We start from the raw sequence: 19225 nt of genomic DNA, 5'->3' as shown, positions 1-19225 counted from the left end.
ACCTCCAGGAATAAAATCTAAATGCAGCGTATTTTCTAAGGTTCATTACCAAAACCATGTTCCTGAACTGTTCTCACAGAAAGCATAGCTGTCCAGAGGAATATTCTCACCTGCTGTAAGCAGAGGATCAATGCTCTTGCACTTTGAATTTTATTGTTGTGCCTTGTCCGGCTCAAAGTCTCTTTAATTATATCTCCAAAGTCATTATATGCCTGTCAAATGGAAAAAAGGAACATATCTTTTTAGGTCAAGGAACGATGTCCCAAAAAACCTCAGAAATCAGAAGTCTTTTTTAAAAAAAGGGATACTATTTAATTGACAGCTATAAATAGGCAATATTAGAGGCACATAAAATGTTTCAAATCTGAAATACTCAAAACAAATTGTGCCCAGTTTAGCAGGAGTGTTTGACCTTTCTGAGCTTGGGGTAGCTGTTTCAAAACAGGTGTTTTGAACTCAAAACTGGGTTGTTGCTTGTTGAGAACATTTGGTCTGAACAGTGTTGGAACATTTCCGATATGCCCAGAACAGCTGTCTCACATTTGAGGCAATGTTTCAGGCATGTAATGTTCTGGATACTATTAATATTTGCAGCACAATCTTTCCTATGACTAGATAAAAGTACACAGCAATGTCCAAATTTATGTCTACGGTTTGGATAACCAACATTTTGCACCCAGATGTGTTGGATTTTAATTTTCTTCATCCCTTGAAAACACAGTTAGGGAGCTAGAAGTAATAGTTCAAAACATAGAGAGGGCAGGCATATAGTTGTCTATTCCTGATTTACAGCCTTCCAACCTTAGATTATTTTGCACATAACTTTATTCTATTTGCAAAGTAGCTAATTTCAGATTCAATTAATTTTAATTTTATTAGAATACATTGCCAATAAAACATGTTTAGAAACTTATTAAAAGTAACCCAAAACCCACAGAAGAGTAAAGAAGAAAAAGATGACAATGTTTGGATGATTACATAAAGATTTTTAAAATATTACACTCAATACTATTGTACTGAAGATCTACAAGTCTTCCGTAGAAGTCATGATGAAGTCATGAACTCGTGCTACCACCACACAAAGAACACAATTATATAATTTGCATTATTTACTTCAGAGTTCCCCAACCTTTCTGGCTTTGCGGACCAGGGCAGGAGAGGGAATGGTTCTGGGCATACAGCCAGGAAGCACGTGCACGCAGCTCCATTTGTGCGAATGGCATGTACACGCGCCTGCCACTCACACAAATGGACCGTGTGTTTCCCCACTGCTCGGTTAAGTGGGGATGCGTGCACCCGCCAATTCCAGAGTCTGATTGCACTTATTCCTTTTGCCTCCCTGCCCTCCTATTGTACAAAAACATATGTTTCCCTTTTCAAGCATTCATATTGGATATAAGGAGCATACTTTCCATTTAAAAGCAATAGATTTCTAGGCTTTAATATGCCAAAGGTTTTCCAAATACAGTATCAGAAATTTTAAGATTTCTTTCCATGCAGATTTGTTTCAGAGTGAAACAACAAAAAAGTTCATGAATAAAGTAAACATTTCTCCAGTTATCATAAATTGGTCTCTCATAAAATCTTTAGTCATCTGTTTATATTGTGACCCATGCATTAATGGAATAACATTCAAGTATTCACCAAAAAATCAGACGTTAATTTTATAGTGCTTGGAAGACATCAAGGGGAATATGCCATTACCTTCATATAATGCTTATAGATTTCAGCAGCAGCTGTTATCTCAACAACATTACAGATGATCAATTTGCAGTAAGCTGCAAGGAGGCATCGCTTTAAATGCAAAGCATCTAGTTTCTGGTTTTCCTTTAACTTCACATCGCTTTCTCTCATATCTGCAGAGAGGAGTTTGATTAGGTTTCATTCTAAAATGATAATGAATGATATATTTAAAAAACAACCGACACTCCAGTATTTCATCAGTTCTCTAAACCATCACAATCACATCTCCTTAAATGTATTTCCAATAGAAGTGAATATATGCAGTTGAGGGTTGAACTGTGGAATCCTTAGTGTTCTCTGAGCTTGATGGTTTGTTTGCAAATTGCATCAGTGTGTACTGATGATGTTACCTAATCAAGTAATGAAATGTCTGTAAGAGAACAACCAAGCTCAGAAAGACTCCACAGTATTTCTCTGTTTTTTAGATAAGAGATATTCTTTGCAGACATCATAGTGTTAGTTCTTCACTTGCTATTACAAGTAATCCTCAGGTTACTACAATTGGGACTGGAATTTCAGTCCCTAAGTGATGAGTCATCACACAACCAGGCTTGATTTGACAACCATTTTACCATGGTCGTCAAGCAAATCACCATGATTAAGTAAATTACATGGCCATTAAGTGAATCTGATTTCCCTGACTGATTTTATTTGTTGGAGGCTGGCTTGTTGGAAGTGGGCTGAGAAGATCACAAACTGCAATCGTGTGACTGTGAGATGCTGCAACCATCCTAAATCAGGGGTGTTAAACTTGCAGCCCATGGGCTGGATGCATCATGTGCTGGCCATGCCCACCCCATTTTAGCGAATGGGGGGATATTTGCAATATGTCACATGATGACAACATGACTATGTGAGTTTGAAACCCCTGTCCTAAATGAACAACTATAATGTTTTTGACTCATTTGTTTAATTGTGTTTTCCTCATCTAGTCTTAGGATTTGTATGGCAAGCAGGTCACATTTTAGATAATATTAAGCAGAAATATTAACATTTCAAAAGGATTCACAAACTTTTAAGCTCTACTTTTAACTATCTCTCTCTGCTTATACTAAATGCTGGAATGTAAAGTGAAAAAAGCAAGCATCAGCAGCAAAATGCATTTACTGAAAAATATTGCTGACCTTTGGTTTCTTCTTCTTCCTCTCCAAAAACATGATCCCGAATAAATAAGAGCATTTTTGTCTGAAGCGATGTACTGGGAAGGTACTCCAGTAACCCAGCAGCATCATTATTGCTTGAATCCTGATGACTTAGAATTAACAGTAGATCACATAGTAACATAAAAGCCTATAAGTACAAATATAAAAATGACTTACATATCTTTTTAAAATATTGGCCATAATATTATCCTGCCTTTCTTTTTCAAATGATGCAAAGTGAACTAATTCTAAACTGAAGTTGAAATTATAGGGATCGCTAGTTTTTTAAGCAATGCATATTGTTTGTATGAATTTATATTCAACATACTACAAATTTGCGTAAATAACATCTATAATCTAAGACAATGAGTAGTCTAATCAAATGTCACAGAACATTGTATAAAGATTTTGCTGTTTAAAAGAGTACTGACATAACCACGATTGTGGTTTTTCAGTTAAAAGCAAGGAGGTTAGGAAAGACTTTAAAAGCCAATGAATTACTGGCTCAGTCCAACAATTACAGAATAGTTGATCTTTGTGTATATGAGAATTTTCATAAAGTTTCTTAGGAATAATGGCCTATTCAGAAATTACTGTGCTCCTGGATAGACCTGTACTCTCATTTAAATTATGGACATATCAGTTTTGCATAACTCCATCCATCATCATGATGTTCTTAGCCCAGCTGACTCAAATTATCTTGGACCTTCAGATTGACTTCTTAGATTATGACTTATTTGTTATCTTGAGTACTTTTTGGATTATCTCCTAATTATCTGGTTTTCTTTAGGGTGATTTTTTGCTGAATTATCTAGTTGAATATTGATTCTAAGATACATTGTAGCCCATCCCAACTATGCTTTCAACTCTGCTAAGCCCACTTGCCTGATATGGGACATCGTCACAGTTTTCTACAGATTTTAATATAGATTGAGATACCCCAAAACCAGGAGTGGAGATGTTGTTCTTTAGGTATGTGAACTTAACCGTACGGTCATTAATTCAGGGCATGCTACAAATTTTAAAAGAAACCATAAAAACATGGTTTGTTTTTACAACAATTACCTTTTCACGTAAGTCTCTGTTATAGTGGCTGAGGTAGCTTGTGCAAATATTGCAGTATTGCCTCAAATGTGTCCTCAAAAGAAATATATTTTCCTTCAAAAAATAGAAACCAGAAGAATATTTTTATGTTGTTATGGTCAAGTATTATTGATATTATTATTATTATTATTGTACCATATTAGATGTGATGAATTTAGGAAAGGCTCAAGTTTTATTTGACTTTTCTTGGTGCTCAAAACTGAAAGCTAGGCATTGTTGCAGTAGATAATGACCAACATAGTTCAAAGTGGACACCTTGTCAAAGATTATTGCAAATAAGATATCTGGCTCTGCTTAAGTTAGAAGTACATGTCTCCTACAAGCTTGAGATTTCAACCTTACGTTTATTGAAACATGGGGGTTTGGAAGGACTGGTAAGATAGGAAAGTTTCTCTTTAGTTTCATCCTTCTTGCTTTTTACAAGCCTCAGATCTCCTAGACTTCACTCAAATTCTAAAATATCAATATAAGTCTCTCAAATGCTCGTGACAGTTTGATCCTAATTTTATTTGTATTGAAATTACCAGAGCCAGACGACCCTCCCATATTCAGTGTTAAATTTTTGAAATGGTGAGCCATTTTCAACCAAGTATGTGGATTATATGCTCCCTTTTCACAACAGAAAATAACCCTGGTGATTTTTCCTCTTATATTAGCCAAACTATGGAAGAAAAAGCTATTTTCCCAAATGCTACATATTTCTTAAATCAAGAGGGCTTATCTCCATGCAAGTAGGCTTAAATTTAAATAACTCTTGTTATCAATTGCTTCCAAGACAACAAGATGTTCATTGACTATTTCAGTGACAATAGTAAGTACACTTTTCACTAAAAACAATCAGTTCAGTCTAATGATTCTCACTTTTGAATACTTAAATGAACAGAAATGGAAATGCGAAATATACCATCAATCGGGTAGAAGGCATTGTTAGACACTTTCATCCTGCCAAATGGTAACTTTTACTTGTATGAATTCTCATCATTACGGCAAATCATTATGAGACATGCTAACCATCAACTAAATATCAGAATGCCAAGTTTGTTTCCGAAAGGAAAACTGAAGCAATATCTTTTCCATTTGAAATTCCCTTTCAACAATTCAATACTTCATTTTTGAATGTTACTGGGTTAAAAAAGCTCAAATGCATTTTTTTCAGATAATTAAATGATTGATATAGGTTATGAGAAATCTTAGGAAGAAATATGTGGCAGCCTGATTAATGTCATTCCTCTTTATATCCTGAAAGTTTCATTCCAAAATTGTTTTGATAGGTACAAAAATTCAACAACCTTTCTTCTTATCCTATATTTAATAATCTGTTACAAAATCCAGACTGCTCCATCAAACTAAGGAACTAAGAAGTTCCACTTTAGTTATTTTCCACAAACTTCCCTATACCTATTAACATACCTCCTCGGAAAATCAAAGTATCCATTCTAAGAACCAGTAATTTATTTAAAATTTCACCAACACTTGCAATATATTTATTTGTTTTGGATACAATCTCATAACAAGACACATGAAAGAAATTGTACAAATATAAAGCACAGCTTTAATGAGATTTCCTTACTCTCTCCATTATACATCTATAGACTGGATAACCCCATTTATTGGGACATGCATGTTGCAAACTAAAGCAGTTTGTAAGAGCAAACAATAAATTAAGAAATTAATAATGTATATCCCAAAACTGTATACTTTTTAAAAATACTTATACAGATTATATTAAAAAGCAAACCTGGCATGACTTTCCACAGCTTGCAAGCAGTATATGTACAATCAAAAAATACCATGATCTTATCAAGGTTACACTGATTTCATAATTCATAAGTTATTTATACCTAAACTAGTACTCCTCCAAACTAAGATCAGCCCTGATATTATACATTGAACATCATTCTATTGAATTAGCACAGAAAAAGTGAGACAGAGTATATTTTGTACAAAATAAACCAAAACTAAACTAAAAAATGTCTAATCTGAACAATTGTGTCTATGAACGATCTCCTGTATTAGAAGTATGAATTTGAATATTATTATCATTCTAAATCATGGGTGTACAACTTTTTGGCTTGCCTGGACCTCAATGAGTGAAGGGTAATTGTCTTGAGCAGCATATAAAATATATTATACCATATTTTTCAGACTCTAAGATGAACCTAGTTTTTGGGGAGGAAAACAAGAAAAAAAAATCTGCCTCGGCCTCTGCCTTCCAGCAATTTGCCTCCCTGCAGCAAATAGCAAACAACCTCAGCTTCAGCACAGCATGATTTAGCACAAGCAGCTGATTGGAGGTTGGATCGGCCTCCCATATCACCGATCAGCTGTTCCAGGCTGCGGAGATCATCACCGTCCATCGCCACCGCTGCCTATTGCCGTCTCCGCACACCCCATTTTCTGACTCCATGTGTCTTGTTTTTGGACCGTTCCAGGCAGCCGGGATCGCCCCTGCCCCCTCCTATCCCGCCACTCGTAATGGGGTGAAAAAGGGGCATGCGCAGGCCCAAAATTTCTGGGAGGCAGAGGTGGGGCTGGTGGGTGAGTGGGGCTTCATCAACATTTGCTCTATAAAAGCACAGACATTTCCACCCATTTTTGGGGGGAGGAAAATACATCTTATACTCCGAAAAATGCAGTAGTTAATGTATATTAATCACATAATAATATTAAAAGTTTACAATTTTGTGAGGCTCTGTTACTAGCTGTCCAGGGTTGCAGGTTGGACACCCCTGCTCTAAACTGACTAAGATAGATATGTAAAAAAAAATCTTTGTAAGTAATTTCTAATCATTGTTATGAGCCCAACCTTGGAAGACGGAGATTCTGCCATTGAAGGGAGCTGCCAAAGTAGTGCAAAATAAGCACACTGTAAAGAAGGCAAAAGAATCTGCAAAAGAGACAAGCAAGCAAAAGCATGATCATAATTTAAATATGTCCTATCTAGAGCCCACAAAAACCTGTATTATTATAATAAATCTATTTTTTTAGCTGCAACAGATTACCATGAATAATACAAACTCAATCACTGGATTAAGAATTTGTTTTGCCAAATTAATTCATTAATTATATATCAGCTGAAATTCACTCTAATAAAATGCAAAATTAGGGATGTTCAAATTTAAAAAGGATGTTCAAACAAGAAATATATTTGGGAGGGAACATATATTCAATGCTCAGTTAAAATTACCTGAACAGGTAAAGGTCTCTGTTCCAACTCAGAAACAAGTAGTTTATATATCTTGTCATATAGGTTCCATTTGGTGAGATCATGGGCACTACATAATCCAGAAAGAAATAAAACATAAGCCAAAATACTTTCAAAAAGTCTTAACAGCTTCCTTTTGAATATTATGTTCCTATTGACATGTCTGTTAATTCACTTAAATTTATCTGCAAAAACTCTCCAGAATTTTCCAGGCTAGCAATATTGAAAACACAATATAGATTAAATTAGCTTTTGTTTAAGAAACTATTTGTCTCAGGGGAGTAAATGGAAGTGGTTTATTTAATCAGTACCATTTATAGAAAACCAAGATCTCTCTTAATTTCAGCAATCACGTATAGGTATTTGATTTAACTTCTGCTAAATTATTTTTGTTACCAAAATTTTGTATTAGAATAAATTAATGTATTGTGTTGAGCACACCATCTAGGGACTGAAAGACTCAACAGGACATTTTTTTAAGAAATTAAATTTATTCCAAAGAACAAATATAAGCACTCATAATTTAATGCATCGATGGGTCACAGAATTTTGAAACCTTTGACATTTTTCACATAAACTCTTTGCATATTGAAAAGCAATTTTAATTCTAACACCAACATTTGAATCAGGGAGCTGCACTCTCTCCTCTCTCCTTGTGTTTTGTCTAGGGATCACTGATAGCATGTTAAGAGATCACCACAGTAGAGGGGGACAAAATGTTTGGCCCAGTTTTCCAGTGTGCTGAAAGGGAGAAAATGGATGCCATGTCTCAGAAGGCTCAAGCCAAAAAGTAAGCCAAGCAGACAATGAAAAGGAACATATGACAAATTTACAGAAGAAAAGCTTTTCATGAAAAGCTTAGCCTCCATTCCTTAGCCTGAATTTCAACATACGGTATGACAATCTAGCCTTAGAAACCAGAGCTCTCTAGTGACAGCAAATCACACCTGAGCTATTCTCAAGTACCCCATTAGTCTTAAAGAATTATTCCCTGCAGCAATGTGCATTTTTTTCTTTCAGCCTTTTGATGCTTGATTCTGGATCACTGTACTCCTAAGGACATAGGGATTATGCCCCCAAATCTAGACTGCTATACGAGAGGTTGGTTCTTCCCCAATAACCTCATGGGGCCTTGGTTTCAATGGTTTCCCAAGCCACCCTTATTAGATCCTTTTTCTCAGAAGACAAGCCCTTTAAAAGTACTAAAGTTATTTTAAGGGTTGTAATGGGTTTTAAACATTCATTTCCCCGCACACCCTTACACTCTTCCAATTCAAAACCAAAAAGGGGAAAGGAGACTGAAATTTTTCATCCTTGTTCATTCCAGAGGGGAGTCTGTGATCTCCTAAATGAGAGAGGGAATTCAGATCACTAGCTACAACTTGGTTCTTTCTCTTGGACTGTGTAGCTAAAGCACCTAATTCTAACTATACTTGGTTACACGGCACCAAAATGTGAAATGAGCAATTGAAATTTAAAAAAATTCTCACTTATGAAATGCAGCTATTTGTCTCAAAGAGGCGGCCAGATGCTGAATTCCTTCTTCTTCTGCAGAAACACCGTCTTCCTAGAATCATATGCAGAAAGGACAGAAAAGGATGAGCTATGCTTGAATAGCTAATTGCCTGTGCTCATTGGAGGCTTGCCATAAATGTCTTTCTATTGCTTGCAGCTATTTAACATTTGAACAAAATGTTAAAAATCTTAAGAGCTGAAAGGGACTAGCTGTATCTGTGTCTCCTCTTCTCTCACACACCCATATCCTTGCTCCATGCTCCAGAGCTATGTACAGTCCCCTTCCAATTCTTTTCATTTCAATCACTGTTGATGTTACATGCAAGTTGCGTTAGTAGAACTGAAAGGGAGGATATAAATAATTCTAAAAAACAGAGAAATTGTAATAGTACTAATAAAGTCAGGCCTTCAGGGTAGACCAGACGGAAACCAAAACCATGTGTAGACAATTCATTGTATGGTTACAGTAACAGAAAATTGCAAATATGAAACAGTTTTCCCCCCTCCTCCGCTCCCCCCCACTACTGTCCACAAAACTAGGGAATTTCCTCCTGAGACCCTTTTTCCACTCCCATTCCTCCTCTGGACTGATTTTGTTTATCAGTCCATTGTGTAGACCCGTGATGATGAACCTATGGCACACGTGCCACAGGTGGTATGCAGAGCCCTCTCTGCGGGCACACCAGCCATCACCCCAGCCGAGCTCCACCACGCATACATGTGCAGGAGGCCTTCCAGGCCCAAAATGGGCCCCGTTTTGGGCCTGGAAGGCCTCCTGCACCATCCTAGAAGCCAAAAGGGGGCACAGGGACATAGCACAAAGCCCCCCCCCCGGTATCCCATTTTGGGCCTGGAAAGCCTCCTGCACCAACCTGGAAGCCAAAAATGGGTGAGGGGGGGCAGGGCGCATGTGCAGGAGGAAATGGAACACAGGATTGGTCGCATTACATCAGCACACAACAACAAAAATGTCAGCCATCACTGGTCTAGGCTATACCTCTTCCTCCTGTCTCCCAAGAATATTCCCACATCCCATTATAAATAATTATTGTTTCTTTGGTGCAATTTCACCTCTTAAGATTTTTAACATTTTGTTCAAATGTTAAATAGCTGCAAGCAATAGAAAGACATTTATGGCAAACCTCCAATGAACAGGTGTAGGAAACCCATCAAGTGACTTATTTGATTGACTGATTGTTCTCACCAGAGGATATGGTATTGCTTTTTATTGTTTTTTATATTAGATGTTTATCTTTATACATTTACATATACCAATACATTTTCTTAAATAAACAAAACTCTAACAACAGATAAGCAGTACACTAGGAAAACTAGTCAAATCCTACAGAAATCCCTCCTATGTGGTTTCATCCTAGACAGCTGATGGTTTGTTAAGATATGAGATACCCCTGATTAGGAGAATATTAAATCCCAAGACAGGTAGTGCTTCCTTTCCTCTCCCGGTTATCATCTGAATGGTGCAAAGGCCTTCGGGAGATCTGTACTCAAGAACTACAATACATCTAAGAAAAGAATAAAGTTATGCATCAATAAAATAAAACAAATGATCCTTCTTCCCTTTGAGGAGATCATTCATTTGATGATGCAAATCATATATTTTGGCTGAATAATCACATTGGTCAAAATATGTATGACTCTTATGTTTTTAGTCATACGAGTTATTCCTAAAACACTTTTTTAGAAGAGAGACTGGTTACACTTGGGCTGCACAGACAGAAGCCTTTGAATTCCAATGTTCTAAAATTACAGATATACATAGAATTTTAAAGATCATGGAAAATGCAGTAGTTATCAACTATAAAATAGCTTAATGAACTAGGCAATTTTATTAATGTGTCCTTTTCTTGCAGTCTTAGAAAGCAATGTCCAACTGCTATCTAATTTTCACAACTAAAATTGAATTCCTCTTTATTTTTCCCATTCTGTTTCTGCCCTTGGTTCCCAAAGCTGACATATGTGGACATGCTACATCTCTTTAAGAAAAATACCCTCACTAGCAAGACGCAGCAAATTTGAAGAACTAGAAGGTTAAAATTAAACAAATTTAATTTTAACTTCTAGTTCTTCAAATTTGCTAATTCTCCTAACTTTAAAATTATTTATAAAATCTTTATCTGTATTTTCTTTGTTAACTGTAATTCCAAAATGATTACGTGATCAGATTAGAGAAACTAAGATGTACAATGCAAAAGTTTGCTGACCTCACTGAATAAACTGCAAGGCTAATGCAAAATTTATTATTCTTTATTATCCACAGCCAAAATAAATATGGTGTCTGATTCTGCCTAATACATTTTTTTAAGCTATCAGAATGAACTCTTACCCAGTGGAATGACATCTGTTAGTCATGGCACAGTTGATCAACTGTTGTTGAACTGAGTCTGCAAGCTATTCATATTTCCAACAGCTGCTCTTATATTCTTAGAACTAACTAAAACCTTTTCAAGTATTTTTGCAGTCCTCTCCCCCAACATATGCACAGAAATTGAAATGCAAACGCCATATTTAGCATTTAAAACATCTTACAAATATTTTCAACCACCAATTTACACGTACAACAAAACTTTTAAACCAATGCAAGAGAATGTTCTTATAAGCCACAATATGAAACAGGATCTGTTTTATTTCCAAATTAATTATTCTTTTAATCTTTTCTTGGTAGATTGAAGTAGGCAATCAACAAAATACAGGCTTTTAAATAATCCAATAATAAAATATAACTTCTTCAAAATGAAATAAATATAAATCTGTTCTTTCATTTTAGTCTTATTTTTAGCACCAAGGGGAAGAAGTGATTCATAAGGGTCTTAGCTGATTTAATGTGCTTTAACATTATTATATATACTTTTATATTTTTATAATATGCTTTTATTTTATGTAACACTAAACTATTTCTTTCAAGAAAGAAGTAGAGTAGGAAAGTCTTAAATAAAATATTTTTAAAAAATGTAAATTTTGGCAAGAATATTCACACTCCAAAAAAGCAAATTAAATTCTAACATTTTTTTTTCTACTGAAATATGTAATCACATGAACTTGCCTTAACATGTGCAACACAGGTAGCAATAATGAAAGTAGCTAATTCCTTCATGGGCTGTCTGAGTTATCCTCATAACTGGACAGAAGGGAACAAATGAACTACAGAAGGGACAAGAATTTCAGTATTGTGACTGGCAAACAATCATATGTACAAAGTATCAGATAACCTTCGCTTTCTATTGACGTATAGGGGGTGCAATGACTCAGCAGTTAAAGATGCTGAGTTTGCCTGCTGGAAAGCTGGCAGCCCAGGTCCAACATCCAGGTGCCACACAATGGGGTGAGTTCTCATTCTTGCTCCAGCTCCTGCCCACCTATCAGTTCGAAAGCCTGTAAATGGGAGTAGATAAATAGGTACCACTTCAATGGGAAAGTAACAGCATTCTATGTGCCTTGTTGTCTAGTCATGCTGGCCAAAGGACCATGGAACTTTCTTCAGACAACGCTGGATCTCTTGCAGAGGTGATATTCAGCCGGTCCTCTCTGGGTTCAGGTGAACTGGTAGCAGTGGCTGCGGGAGGCTCTGTCCACCTGCCCCGACATAATGCACGACCTTCTGCGCATGCAAGCACTCACATTTGCGAACCGGTAGGGAAGGTAAGTAAATCACACCACTGCTCTCTTGGCCAAGAAACAGAGATGAACACCGCCCATAGAATCGGACATAACTGGAAAGGGCAAAACCTTTATCTTTTACCTATTGACCTAATAGATTTTTTCCTAGTTTGTAAATTAATCATATACAAAGATGGCACTTGCTTTATGCCTCAGTTCTCTCCAATATAAAAGGCGTATTTAACATTTTAGGAAAAAAATCACTATTTTGTTCTCGATATCTAATTTTTGCTTCTGATTAAATACAAAGCTCATATTTACCTTATGCCAAAAAATGCCTAGTAGTTGATCTAGTTTCTCCACCAATTCATTCATCAATTGAGCTCTAGCAAAAGCCACTTGGTTATGAATGGTAAGTTCTTCTCTGGAAAGAATACTGTATACCCTGGAGCAGGTCTCTAGGATATTAGTGTTGGAGTGTATCATGACAATGGCTTTTAGCTCTCTCAATAAAGCATCAAGGTTCTGCAAGAAAAGGAATTATTAATATCCTAAACAGTAGTAAATTACTTAAACCAGTGTAGTCCACAATAGTACTGAAATTAGTTTGTATTTAGGAGCATATTTGTTTATCCATAAATGCATTATAAGCCTCGAACAGTATAAAATAAGAAATATAAGATCTAATTCACAAATCAGTTTATCATCAAACCTCACAAAGCATCTAGCATAGTTATATGTGCAGAAATAAAAGGTGAATAATCAGGAAGATTCCATATCTGCAGTCTGAAAAATCACCCTTCAAAATTATTTCAAGTGAAAATGCTTTTGTGGCAAAGGCCGTGTTTTCTAATCATGTCCAAGGCATCACTTTTTAAGCAGGGTGATTAAAACAAACATAATAATGGCATTTTTTTTCAGTAGTTAAAATGAAGCAATCAATGAATGACATTTTTTTTCACCACATTTCTCACAAATTCTCTATCTTTCATAAAAGTGAATTCACCTTATTGAATGAGCCAGTACTGTACTGCTCTAAATCGAAATACTGTGAGATCTGCAGAAGGTTTGTCACTTTTTCTGTATCTAGTGAATACTGCAAAGGAAAACAGGATATTAGTGTGCTGCTGAAATTCAAATTAGTTATTGAATATGCATTCACAAGCGCAGCTGCACATTACCTTTGCCAAGAGTCGAGGAAGCACCACAATAAAGTGTTCAGTAATTTTAGCACAATCTTCTATTTGTATTTTCTTTTCTTTGGTAGACAAGATCTATAAACAAAGCACTTCGTTGTAATTATAATCATGCCACTGTTCATGATTGAAATGAGCTGCACGATTCAAATTGTGTGTGGCAAATTGTTAGGTATGAAAGTATCAAACCGCTGTGGCCGATTTATTAAAAAATGTTATTATTTCTTTTTTGAGCATGGCTATGTACTGAAAGGAAAGTTAGCTACTTTGAATCCTTTTTCTATTCTAAGGTATGTCCATGTTTGAGCACGGGAACAAGAACACAGATAAAGAAACCTCTAGGCATTCCAAACATATCAGTGGCTTAGAAAGAGTTCAGCACTTCTAGGTTCTAAGAACAAGCTGTGCATATCTCACAACTCTTTCAATAGCAACAAGTTGGTACTCTTTAAGATCATGGCTAAATAAACTGTCCCAACAGCAAAATAGAACTGCTTTGAACTTATAGTTAATAAACAAATCTTAGAAGGTCAGAGTGATTTGCAGTTGCAACACGATCATCGTTTGTTTCCTGTTTAACATATGCACTTAAACTTGCATATTATTCCACATAACAATAAACTGTGATTTCATCCAGTTGGGAAGCATTCCATTAAGTTCAAAGAGGGGAGGGAACCTATAAATATAGGAAATGTTCCCAATCCTCTAAAATATCCTTCCCAACTTAGTGCCTTTAAGTTGAGTTGACAACATTCCCAGCCAATAAGACTTCAGAAGTAGATTTATTTTTTCTCAAAAAGTAATTTTTTTCCTTTTCTAAATTCTGTTGTTCTCCAGGGAAAATTTAAAAATCTAAGAGGTGTTGTAAACAATACTTTTTAAAAAAATTCAAAAAGTTAATGCCATCCATATATTATACATATAATTACAAATAATTGCCATGATTTAATGATTAAGCTAACTCTCAGCAATCAATAAACCAAACTGATTACACTTAAATATTTTTCCTCAACTTAAGCCCGATCAGAAATATTTTTAAGATTTTAGAGTAACCTAGCATTTTATAACTTGTGCAAAAAAATGATGCATGTGATTTTAGACCTGTTCACTTCTGAAAACATAATCCATGCATTTTTGAAAGGTGCATGAAATACATATAGTGCTGTTCATTTATTTGTACTATGTATGAGTTGCCTGACTCTCACCAAACCAAGTACCTATCTAATAGGGGCTCAATCATCACTCTGCCCAGAGCCTGGGAGAATGCCAAATCATTAATAGCTTACTGAACATGATCAGGGAGGGGCCCCTCCAGATCTATGGAGGGATAAAGGCCAGGTACCAGGAGAAGTGAAGGCATCCTTCATAGCTCTGACAAGTTGACACTCTTAATTGATGGGACCCAAAGCATGTCCATTCCTCCTGTTCTCACCAGATAAACAGACACATCCAGTCCCTCATGCAAAAAAGCCCTATGCCTAAAGAGCTTTATAGCACCTCAAATTTCAGCACCTCAAATTTCATGTGGAAAACAACTGGTAACCAGTGCAGCTTGTAGACAGTTCTAATTAAGCATGGCCAATACACTACTGTATTATGGGCCAGCTATAGCTTCTAAGTAGTCTTCCAGGTCAGCCCCATGTAGACTGCATTACAATAATCCATCTGTGAGATGAGTAGAGAGTGAGACTGATTGAAGGGGTATCCTAGTCCCTGAAAGAATACAACCGGTATGTAGTATATCTGAGTAAAAAGTCTCTTGGCCACAATGGGCATCTGCTTTTTGAGTAGGAGCTATAAATCCAAGTCAATTGTCAAGGTATGCACCAGTCTTGAATAAGGAAGGCATTCCCTATTCCCACAAATTCTTTGGATAAGACACAGCCCTTTGAGTAAGCATTTAAGATTGTTTCTTTTTCTCAACTACAAAACGAAAGGGGACTGCTCTACAATAATCCTTATATGGCATTGGTCATGATTTTGAATGACCTCTACTGTGGGCAGAATGAGGCTGGAGCATCCATCCTTGATCTACTTGACCTCTTGGCGGCTTTTGATACCATCGATTTGGTATTCTTCTGGATCAGCTCCAATGGGGAGTAACAAGCCCACTGCTCCCAGGACTATGCCAATGTTAGTGCTGTGTGGGGCTGTACTGCCCCAGAGAGCACCAATGCACAATCTAGGGGTTTTTCTAGCCTTATGACTCCTGCTCAATGAAAAGCTGCAAGGCTTCATGGGCCTTTGCATAACTTTGTTTTGAGCACCAGTTCTGCTTATTCCTGATCAGCAACCCTGCTTGCATTCACTTATGCCCTAGTCACCTCCAGGTTGGATTACTGCATTGTGCTTTACATGGGGCTACCCCTGAAGAATATTCAGATGCTTTAGAACATAGGGGGTGGGCAATTATGTGTGCTCCTAGACAGTGCATGTCACCTCTGCTCTATGAGACTTCCGGGTCCAATTCAATGTGCTTGTTTTAATCTTTAAAGTCCTTCATGGCATAGGACTGAGCTATCTGAGGAACTGCCTCTACTTGGTAATATCAGCCTGCATCATCAGATCTGACAGATAAAACAAGTTGCATGTTCCATCACCTAGGAATCTACATTTGGTGGGTCCTAGAAGATATGCCTTGTGTTCCCGTGAAACCTACCTGATGGAATATGCTTCCCCACAAAGTCAGATTAGCTCCACCCCTTTTGATAGGGTACCAGAGTCTTTCTGAGATGACTGTATTGTTGAGATGGCCATTTTATCTCTCATTGCCCGAGGTTTGCATCTTTGGTTTTCATGATATTTATTAATATGGATTTTTATATTTATAGGCGTGGTTTTTTACACTATTTTGTCACTATTATGCACAACCTAGAGTCTCTTTTGGTGAGATGGGCTGCTATATAAATTTGATTAATAGAGAAATACGAAAGGTTCTATGGATGTAACTGTGGCTTTTTCCCCCTGCTTTGGAAAGTCAAGGTATCATATTTGCTCTCCACCCACCATTTGGTTCTATCATTGCAGAGAAATGAATTGCTGGCACTATTTAAGGGCAACATAAAGTAGAAGGTTTTTGCTACCAACAAAGTAAAAAAATACAGCTCTACTGACTTTCCTCATTCCTCCCCTGCCTGTGGGAGGACCTTCAACAGCTTGTCGCACAGTCGCTAACATTATTTCAATGAGGGCATTCTCCTGGACATCACTCAGTGCTGTAAACAAAACAATGGAGAATCTATTCAGTCTGTAGAGTTCTGAGAATCTGGAAGCCCACAGTAGCTTTAGATATTAAATCTAGGAATGTTTAAATGTAACTAAAATATACTCTCTAGGTCTATTTCTTTTCTTCTATAAATTATTTTGGGTTGTCTGGTAGAACTTACCATACAGACTAAAATAAGAGACAAAGATCTAAGGGGTTCAAAGAATGTTAAAAAAAAGATCAAATAAGTAAGACAGATAAAACTAATAATCATTGATATGCCCTATGTGGACATACATGTCTTGTACTTCAAGGTAAGCCTTAAAGCCTTAATCTGCTTCACTACATTTTATTAAATTAAAATACACACACACAATGGTGTCACAAATAATTGTACACAACACACTAAGTCAAACAAATCCTCTTACTGCTTTCAAGAATTCATGAACCAGTGATGTGCTGCATTCTTTGTTCTAATATAAAATAGAAATCAAGATTGGCTAAGTTGCTCAGCCAAATTCTAAGTGGAGGTCTTCAGAGCACACAGCCTTTTAATCTAGTGTCTCTTTATGACAAAGATTTCCTGCTCCTGAAATTCTCATATTCAACTTGGGCTCATATTGCTGATACTCTGGGTTGCCCTTTCAAAGCCAGAAGGTAGCAAAGCTTTATGGCCCACTTACCTCTTTCATATTCTCTGGCATCCACCAGTAACAGAGCTGTCATGCACTCCCAATCTTTCAGTAAACTCACAGCCCAATCCCACAGACTGTCTATAAGATATGTGACGTGGTTATGCAGCTAAAAAATAAAAGAAATAATCCAAAAGGACAAGCTACCATTACGATCCTAGGAAGCAATAAGGTCAAGCAGAAACCTGCATGTTTTCAATATCTCTTCAAAAGTAGAAACTCCCATGACACCAATATTTGATCTATAAACATATTTTCTCTTTAGCTCTGGAAATATCCCTTCTATGATTGCAGCTTGTCATATTACTTTGCAGTTAAAAATGTACAACAATGCTAAAAATAAGAAATGCTTCTTTGTTCACTTTAAACATTCATCATTTCAGTGATTAGAATACATTTAGAAAGAAGCATATTTTGCCAATGTATAAACAAGCCTAACTTTGAGCAGGTCTTAAAATAGACATACCCACATTAAAATTGTAGACATTTATGTTCAACAGGAGTTTAACTTAATAACAGTGAAACAACTCATGCGACATTAGTTGTCTGAATACATTATAATTTATCACATTCCTTAACAAACAAAATGAACTGCTTTGCCTGTTTAGAAAATGTATATGTTGAAAAGTTAGCCTTTCAACATTCATTTCAATAAATGATGTAATCAAATGTTTATTATTAACTCAATCTTTTACCTTCTTCAGGCATATTTCTCAAAACAAATTATAATTCATTGTATTTTTCAAATCTTCCACTATTACTACAATTATCTTAAACAGGTAATAACAATATGAGACAGTACTTTCTAACACTTGGCTTAATAACAAATTAACCCAGTTAATATTCTCCTACTCTCAAATCTTCACATTTGCCCCTTAATTGTATTAGTTGTCTTTATTCAGCTGTTTCTCCTTTGTAGTATATGCGGGAAATTTTACCTCACTTTCCAAGAAAAAAACTATTAGTGTTTTCAGCTGGCTAGTAATAAGTTCCTGGTTTTCATTTGTTTTGGTGAATGATTCTGTCTCAATTTCCTGGATAATCAATCTGTCAAAGAAACAAAGAGTAGATCAAAAGCAACTCCCAAATTTACAGCAAGCAACTTCAAGTCAATGTTAATTCCAGTAGGTGGGTTTAAAATTGTAATAAAAACTTCCAATTTTTCAATTTTAAAAGAAAAGTATTACTTGGGATCTTAGAGATAGTCTTGAAAACATGAGGGCGATGTCATGCATGCTTTCAGTCTTCTTTCTCTACAAATTGTTCTCTTTGGTTGAGTACAAATCTTAAATATTTTATTTCATTTCAACAGTGCAGGCTTCATATAATAGGCAAGCTGAAGCGTATGGTGAACTATTCCAATATTATAATGAAGCAGAATTTTGTTTTCTAAGAAAAATCTTGCCTTGAAGTATTTTCAATTAAAGGAATGGTATAATTTCAGCATCATACAAATGGACTATATTTTTTTCTAGGGCTTTGCACACTTTGAAAATGATTCAGAAGTGCTTCAAATTTTATGTGAACACCACACTTCTTTTCAACAAAAGAAGTGTTGTTTTAGTGAGAGGCAATAAACATTCACAAAAGGTCTATAACACTTCATTTAAATTAATATTTGTACAGTCCTTTTTCTTATTATGTTACCAAGAGCAGTTACAAGGTTCTGCCTGGGTAAAATGAATTTTTATGGTTGAAGGAAACAGGTGTTTTATCCCATTTTCACATTGATAATCCCAGTTACTTTATTAGTAGTAGAATGTGTAAGAAAAATCCTGTGCGATTAATCACAAAGTATAAATTTTTCA

The 19225-nt window shown here is 36.0% G+C and overlaps 1 protein-coding gene across 5 annotated transcripts in view; it reads right to left on the bottom strand.

Moving 5' to 3' along the window:
- The window catches only part of LOC106539932 (cohesin subunit SA-2), a 57506-nt gene that overhangs the window by 8529 nt on the left and 29752 nt on the right, over positions 1 to 19225 (bottom strand). For 4 of the 5 annotated variants that reach the window (XM_087726899.1, XM_087726898.1, XM_087726900.1 and 1 more), the window contains exons 17-29: positions 18356 to 18464; positions 17409 to 17526; positions 16635 to 16735; positions 13506 to 13598; positions 13331 to 13420; positions 12646 to 12849; positions 8685 to 8761; positions 7177 to 7264; positions 6796 to 6876; positions 3951 to 4043; positions 2868 to 3033; positions 1705 to 1856; positions 111 to 212 (exon numbers count right to left, since the gene is read on the bottom strand). In XM_087726899.1, the coding sequence (XP_087583025.1) occupies positions 111 to 212; positions 1705 to 1856; positions 2868 to 3033; positions 3951 to 4043; positions 6796 to 6876; positions 7177 to 7264; positions 8685 to 8761; positions 12646 to 12849; positions 13331 to 13420; positions 13506 to 13598; positions 16635 to 16735; positions 17409 to 17526; positions 18356 to 18464 (1474 nt within the window). The remainder of the gene's footprint in view (positions 1 to 110; positions 213 to 1704; positions 1857 to 2867; positions 3034 to 3950; positions 4044 to 6795; positions 6877 to 7176; positions 7265 to 8684; positions 8762 to 12645; positions 12850 to 13330; positions 13421 to 13505; positions 13599 to 16634; positions 16736 to 17408; positions 17527 to 18355; positions 18465 to 19225) is intronic. The other variant, XM_087726901.1, reaches the window with a different exon arrangement.

The sequence above is a fragment of the Thamnophis sirtalis genome, unplaced genomic scaffold (genome assembly GCF_051295495.1).
Source record: "Thamnophis sirtalis isolate CommonGarterSnake01/CBP01778 unplaced genomic scaffold, rThaSir2_p1.2 scaffold_12, whole genome shotgun sequence".
NCBI lineage: Eukaryota > Metazoa > Chordata > Lepidosauria > Squamata > Natricidae > Thamnophis > Thamnophis sirtalis.
This window is presented reverse-complemented; position numbering and strand designations above follow the sequence as displayed.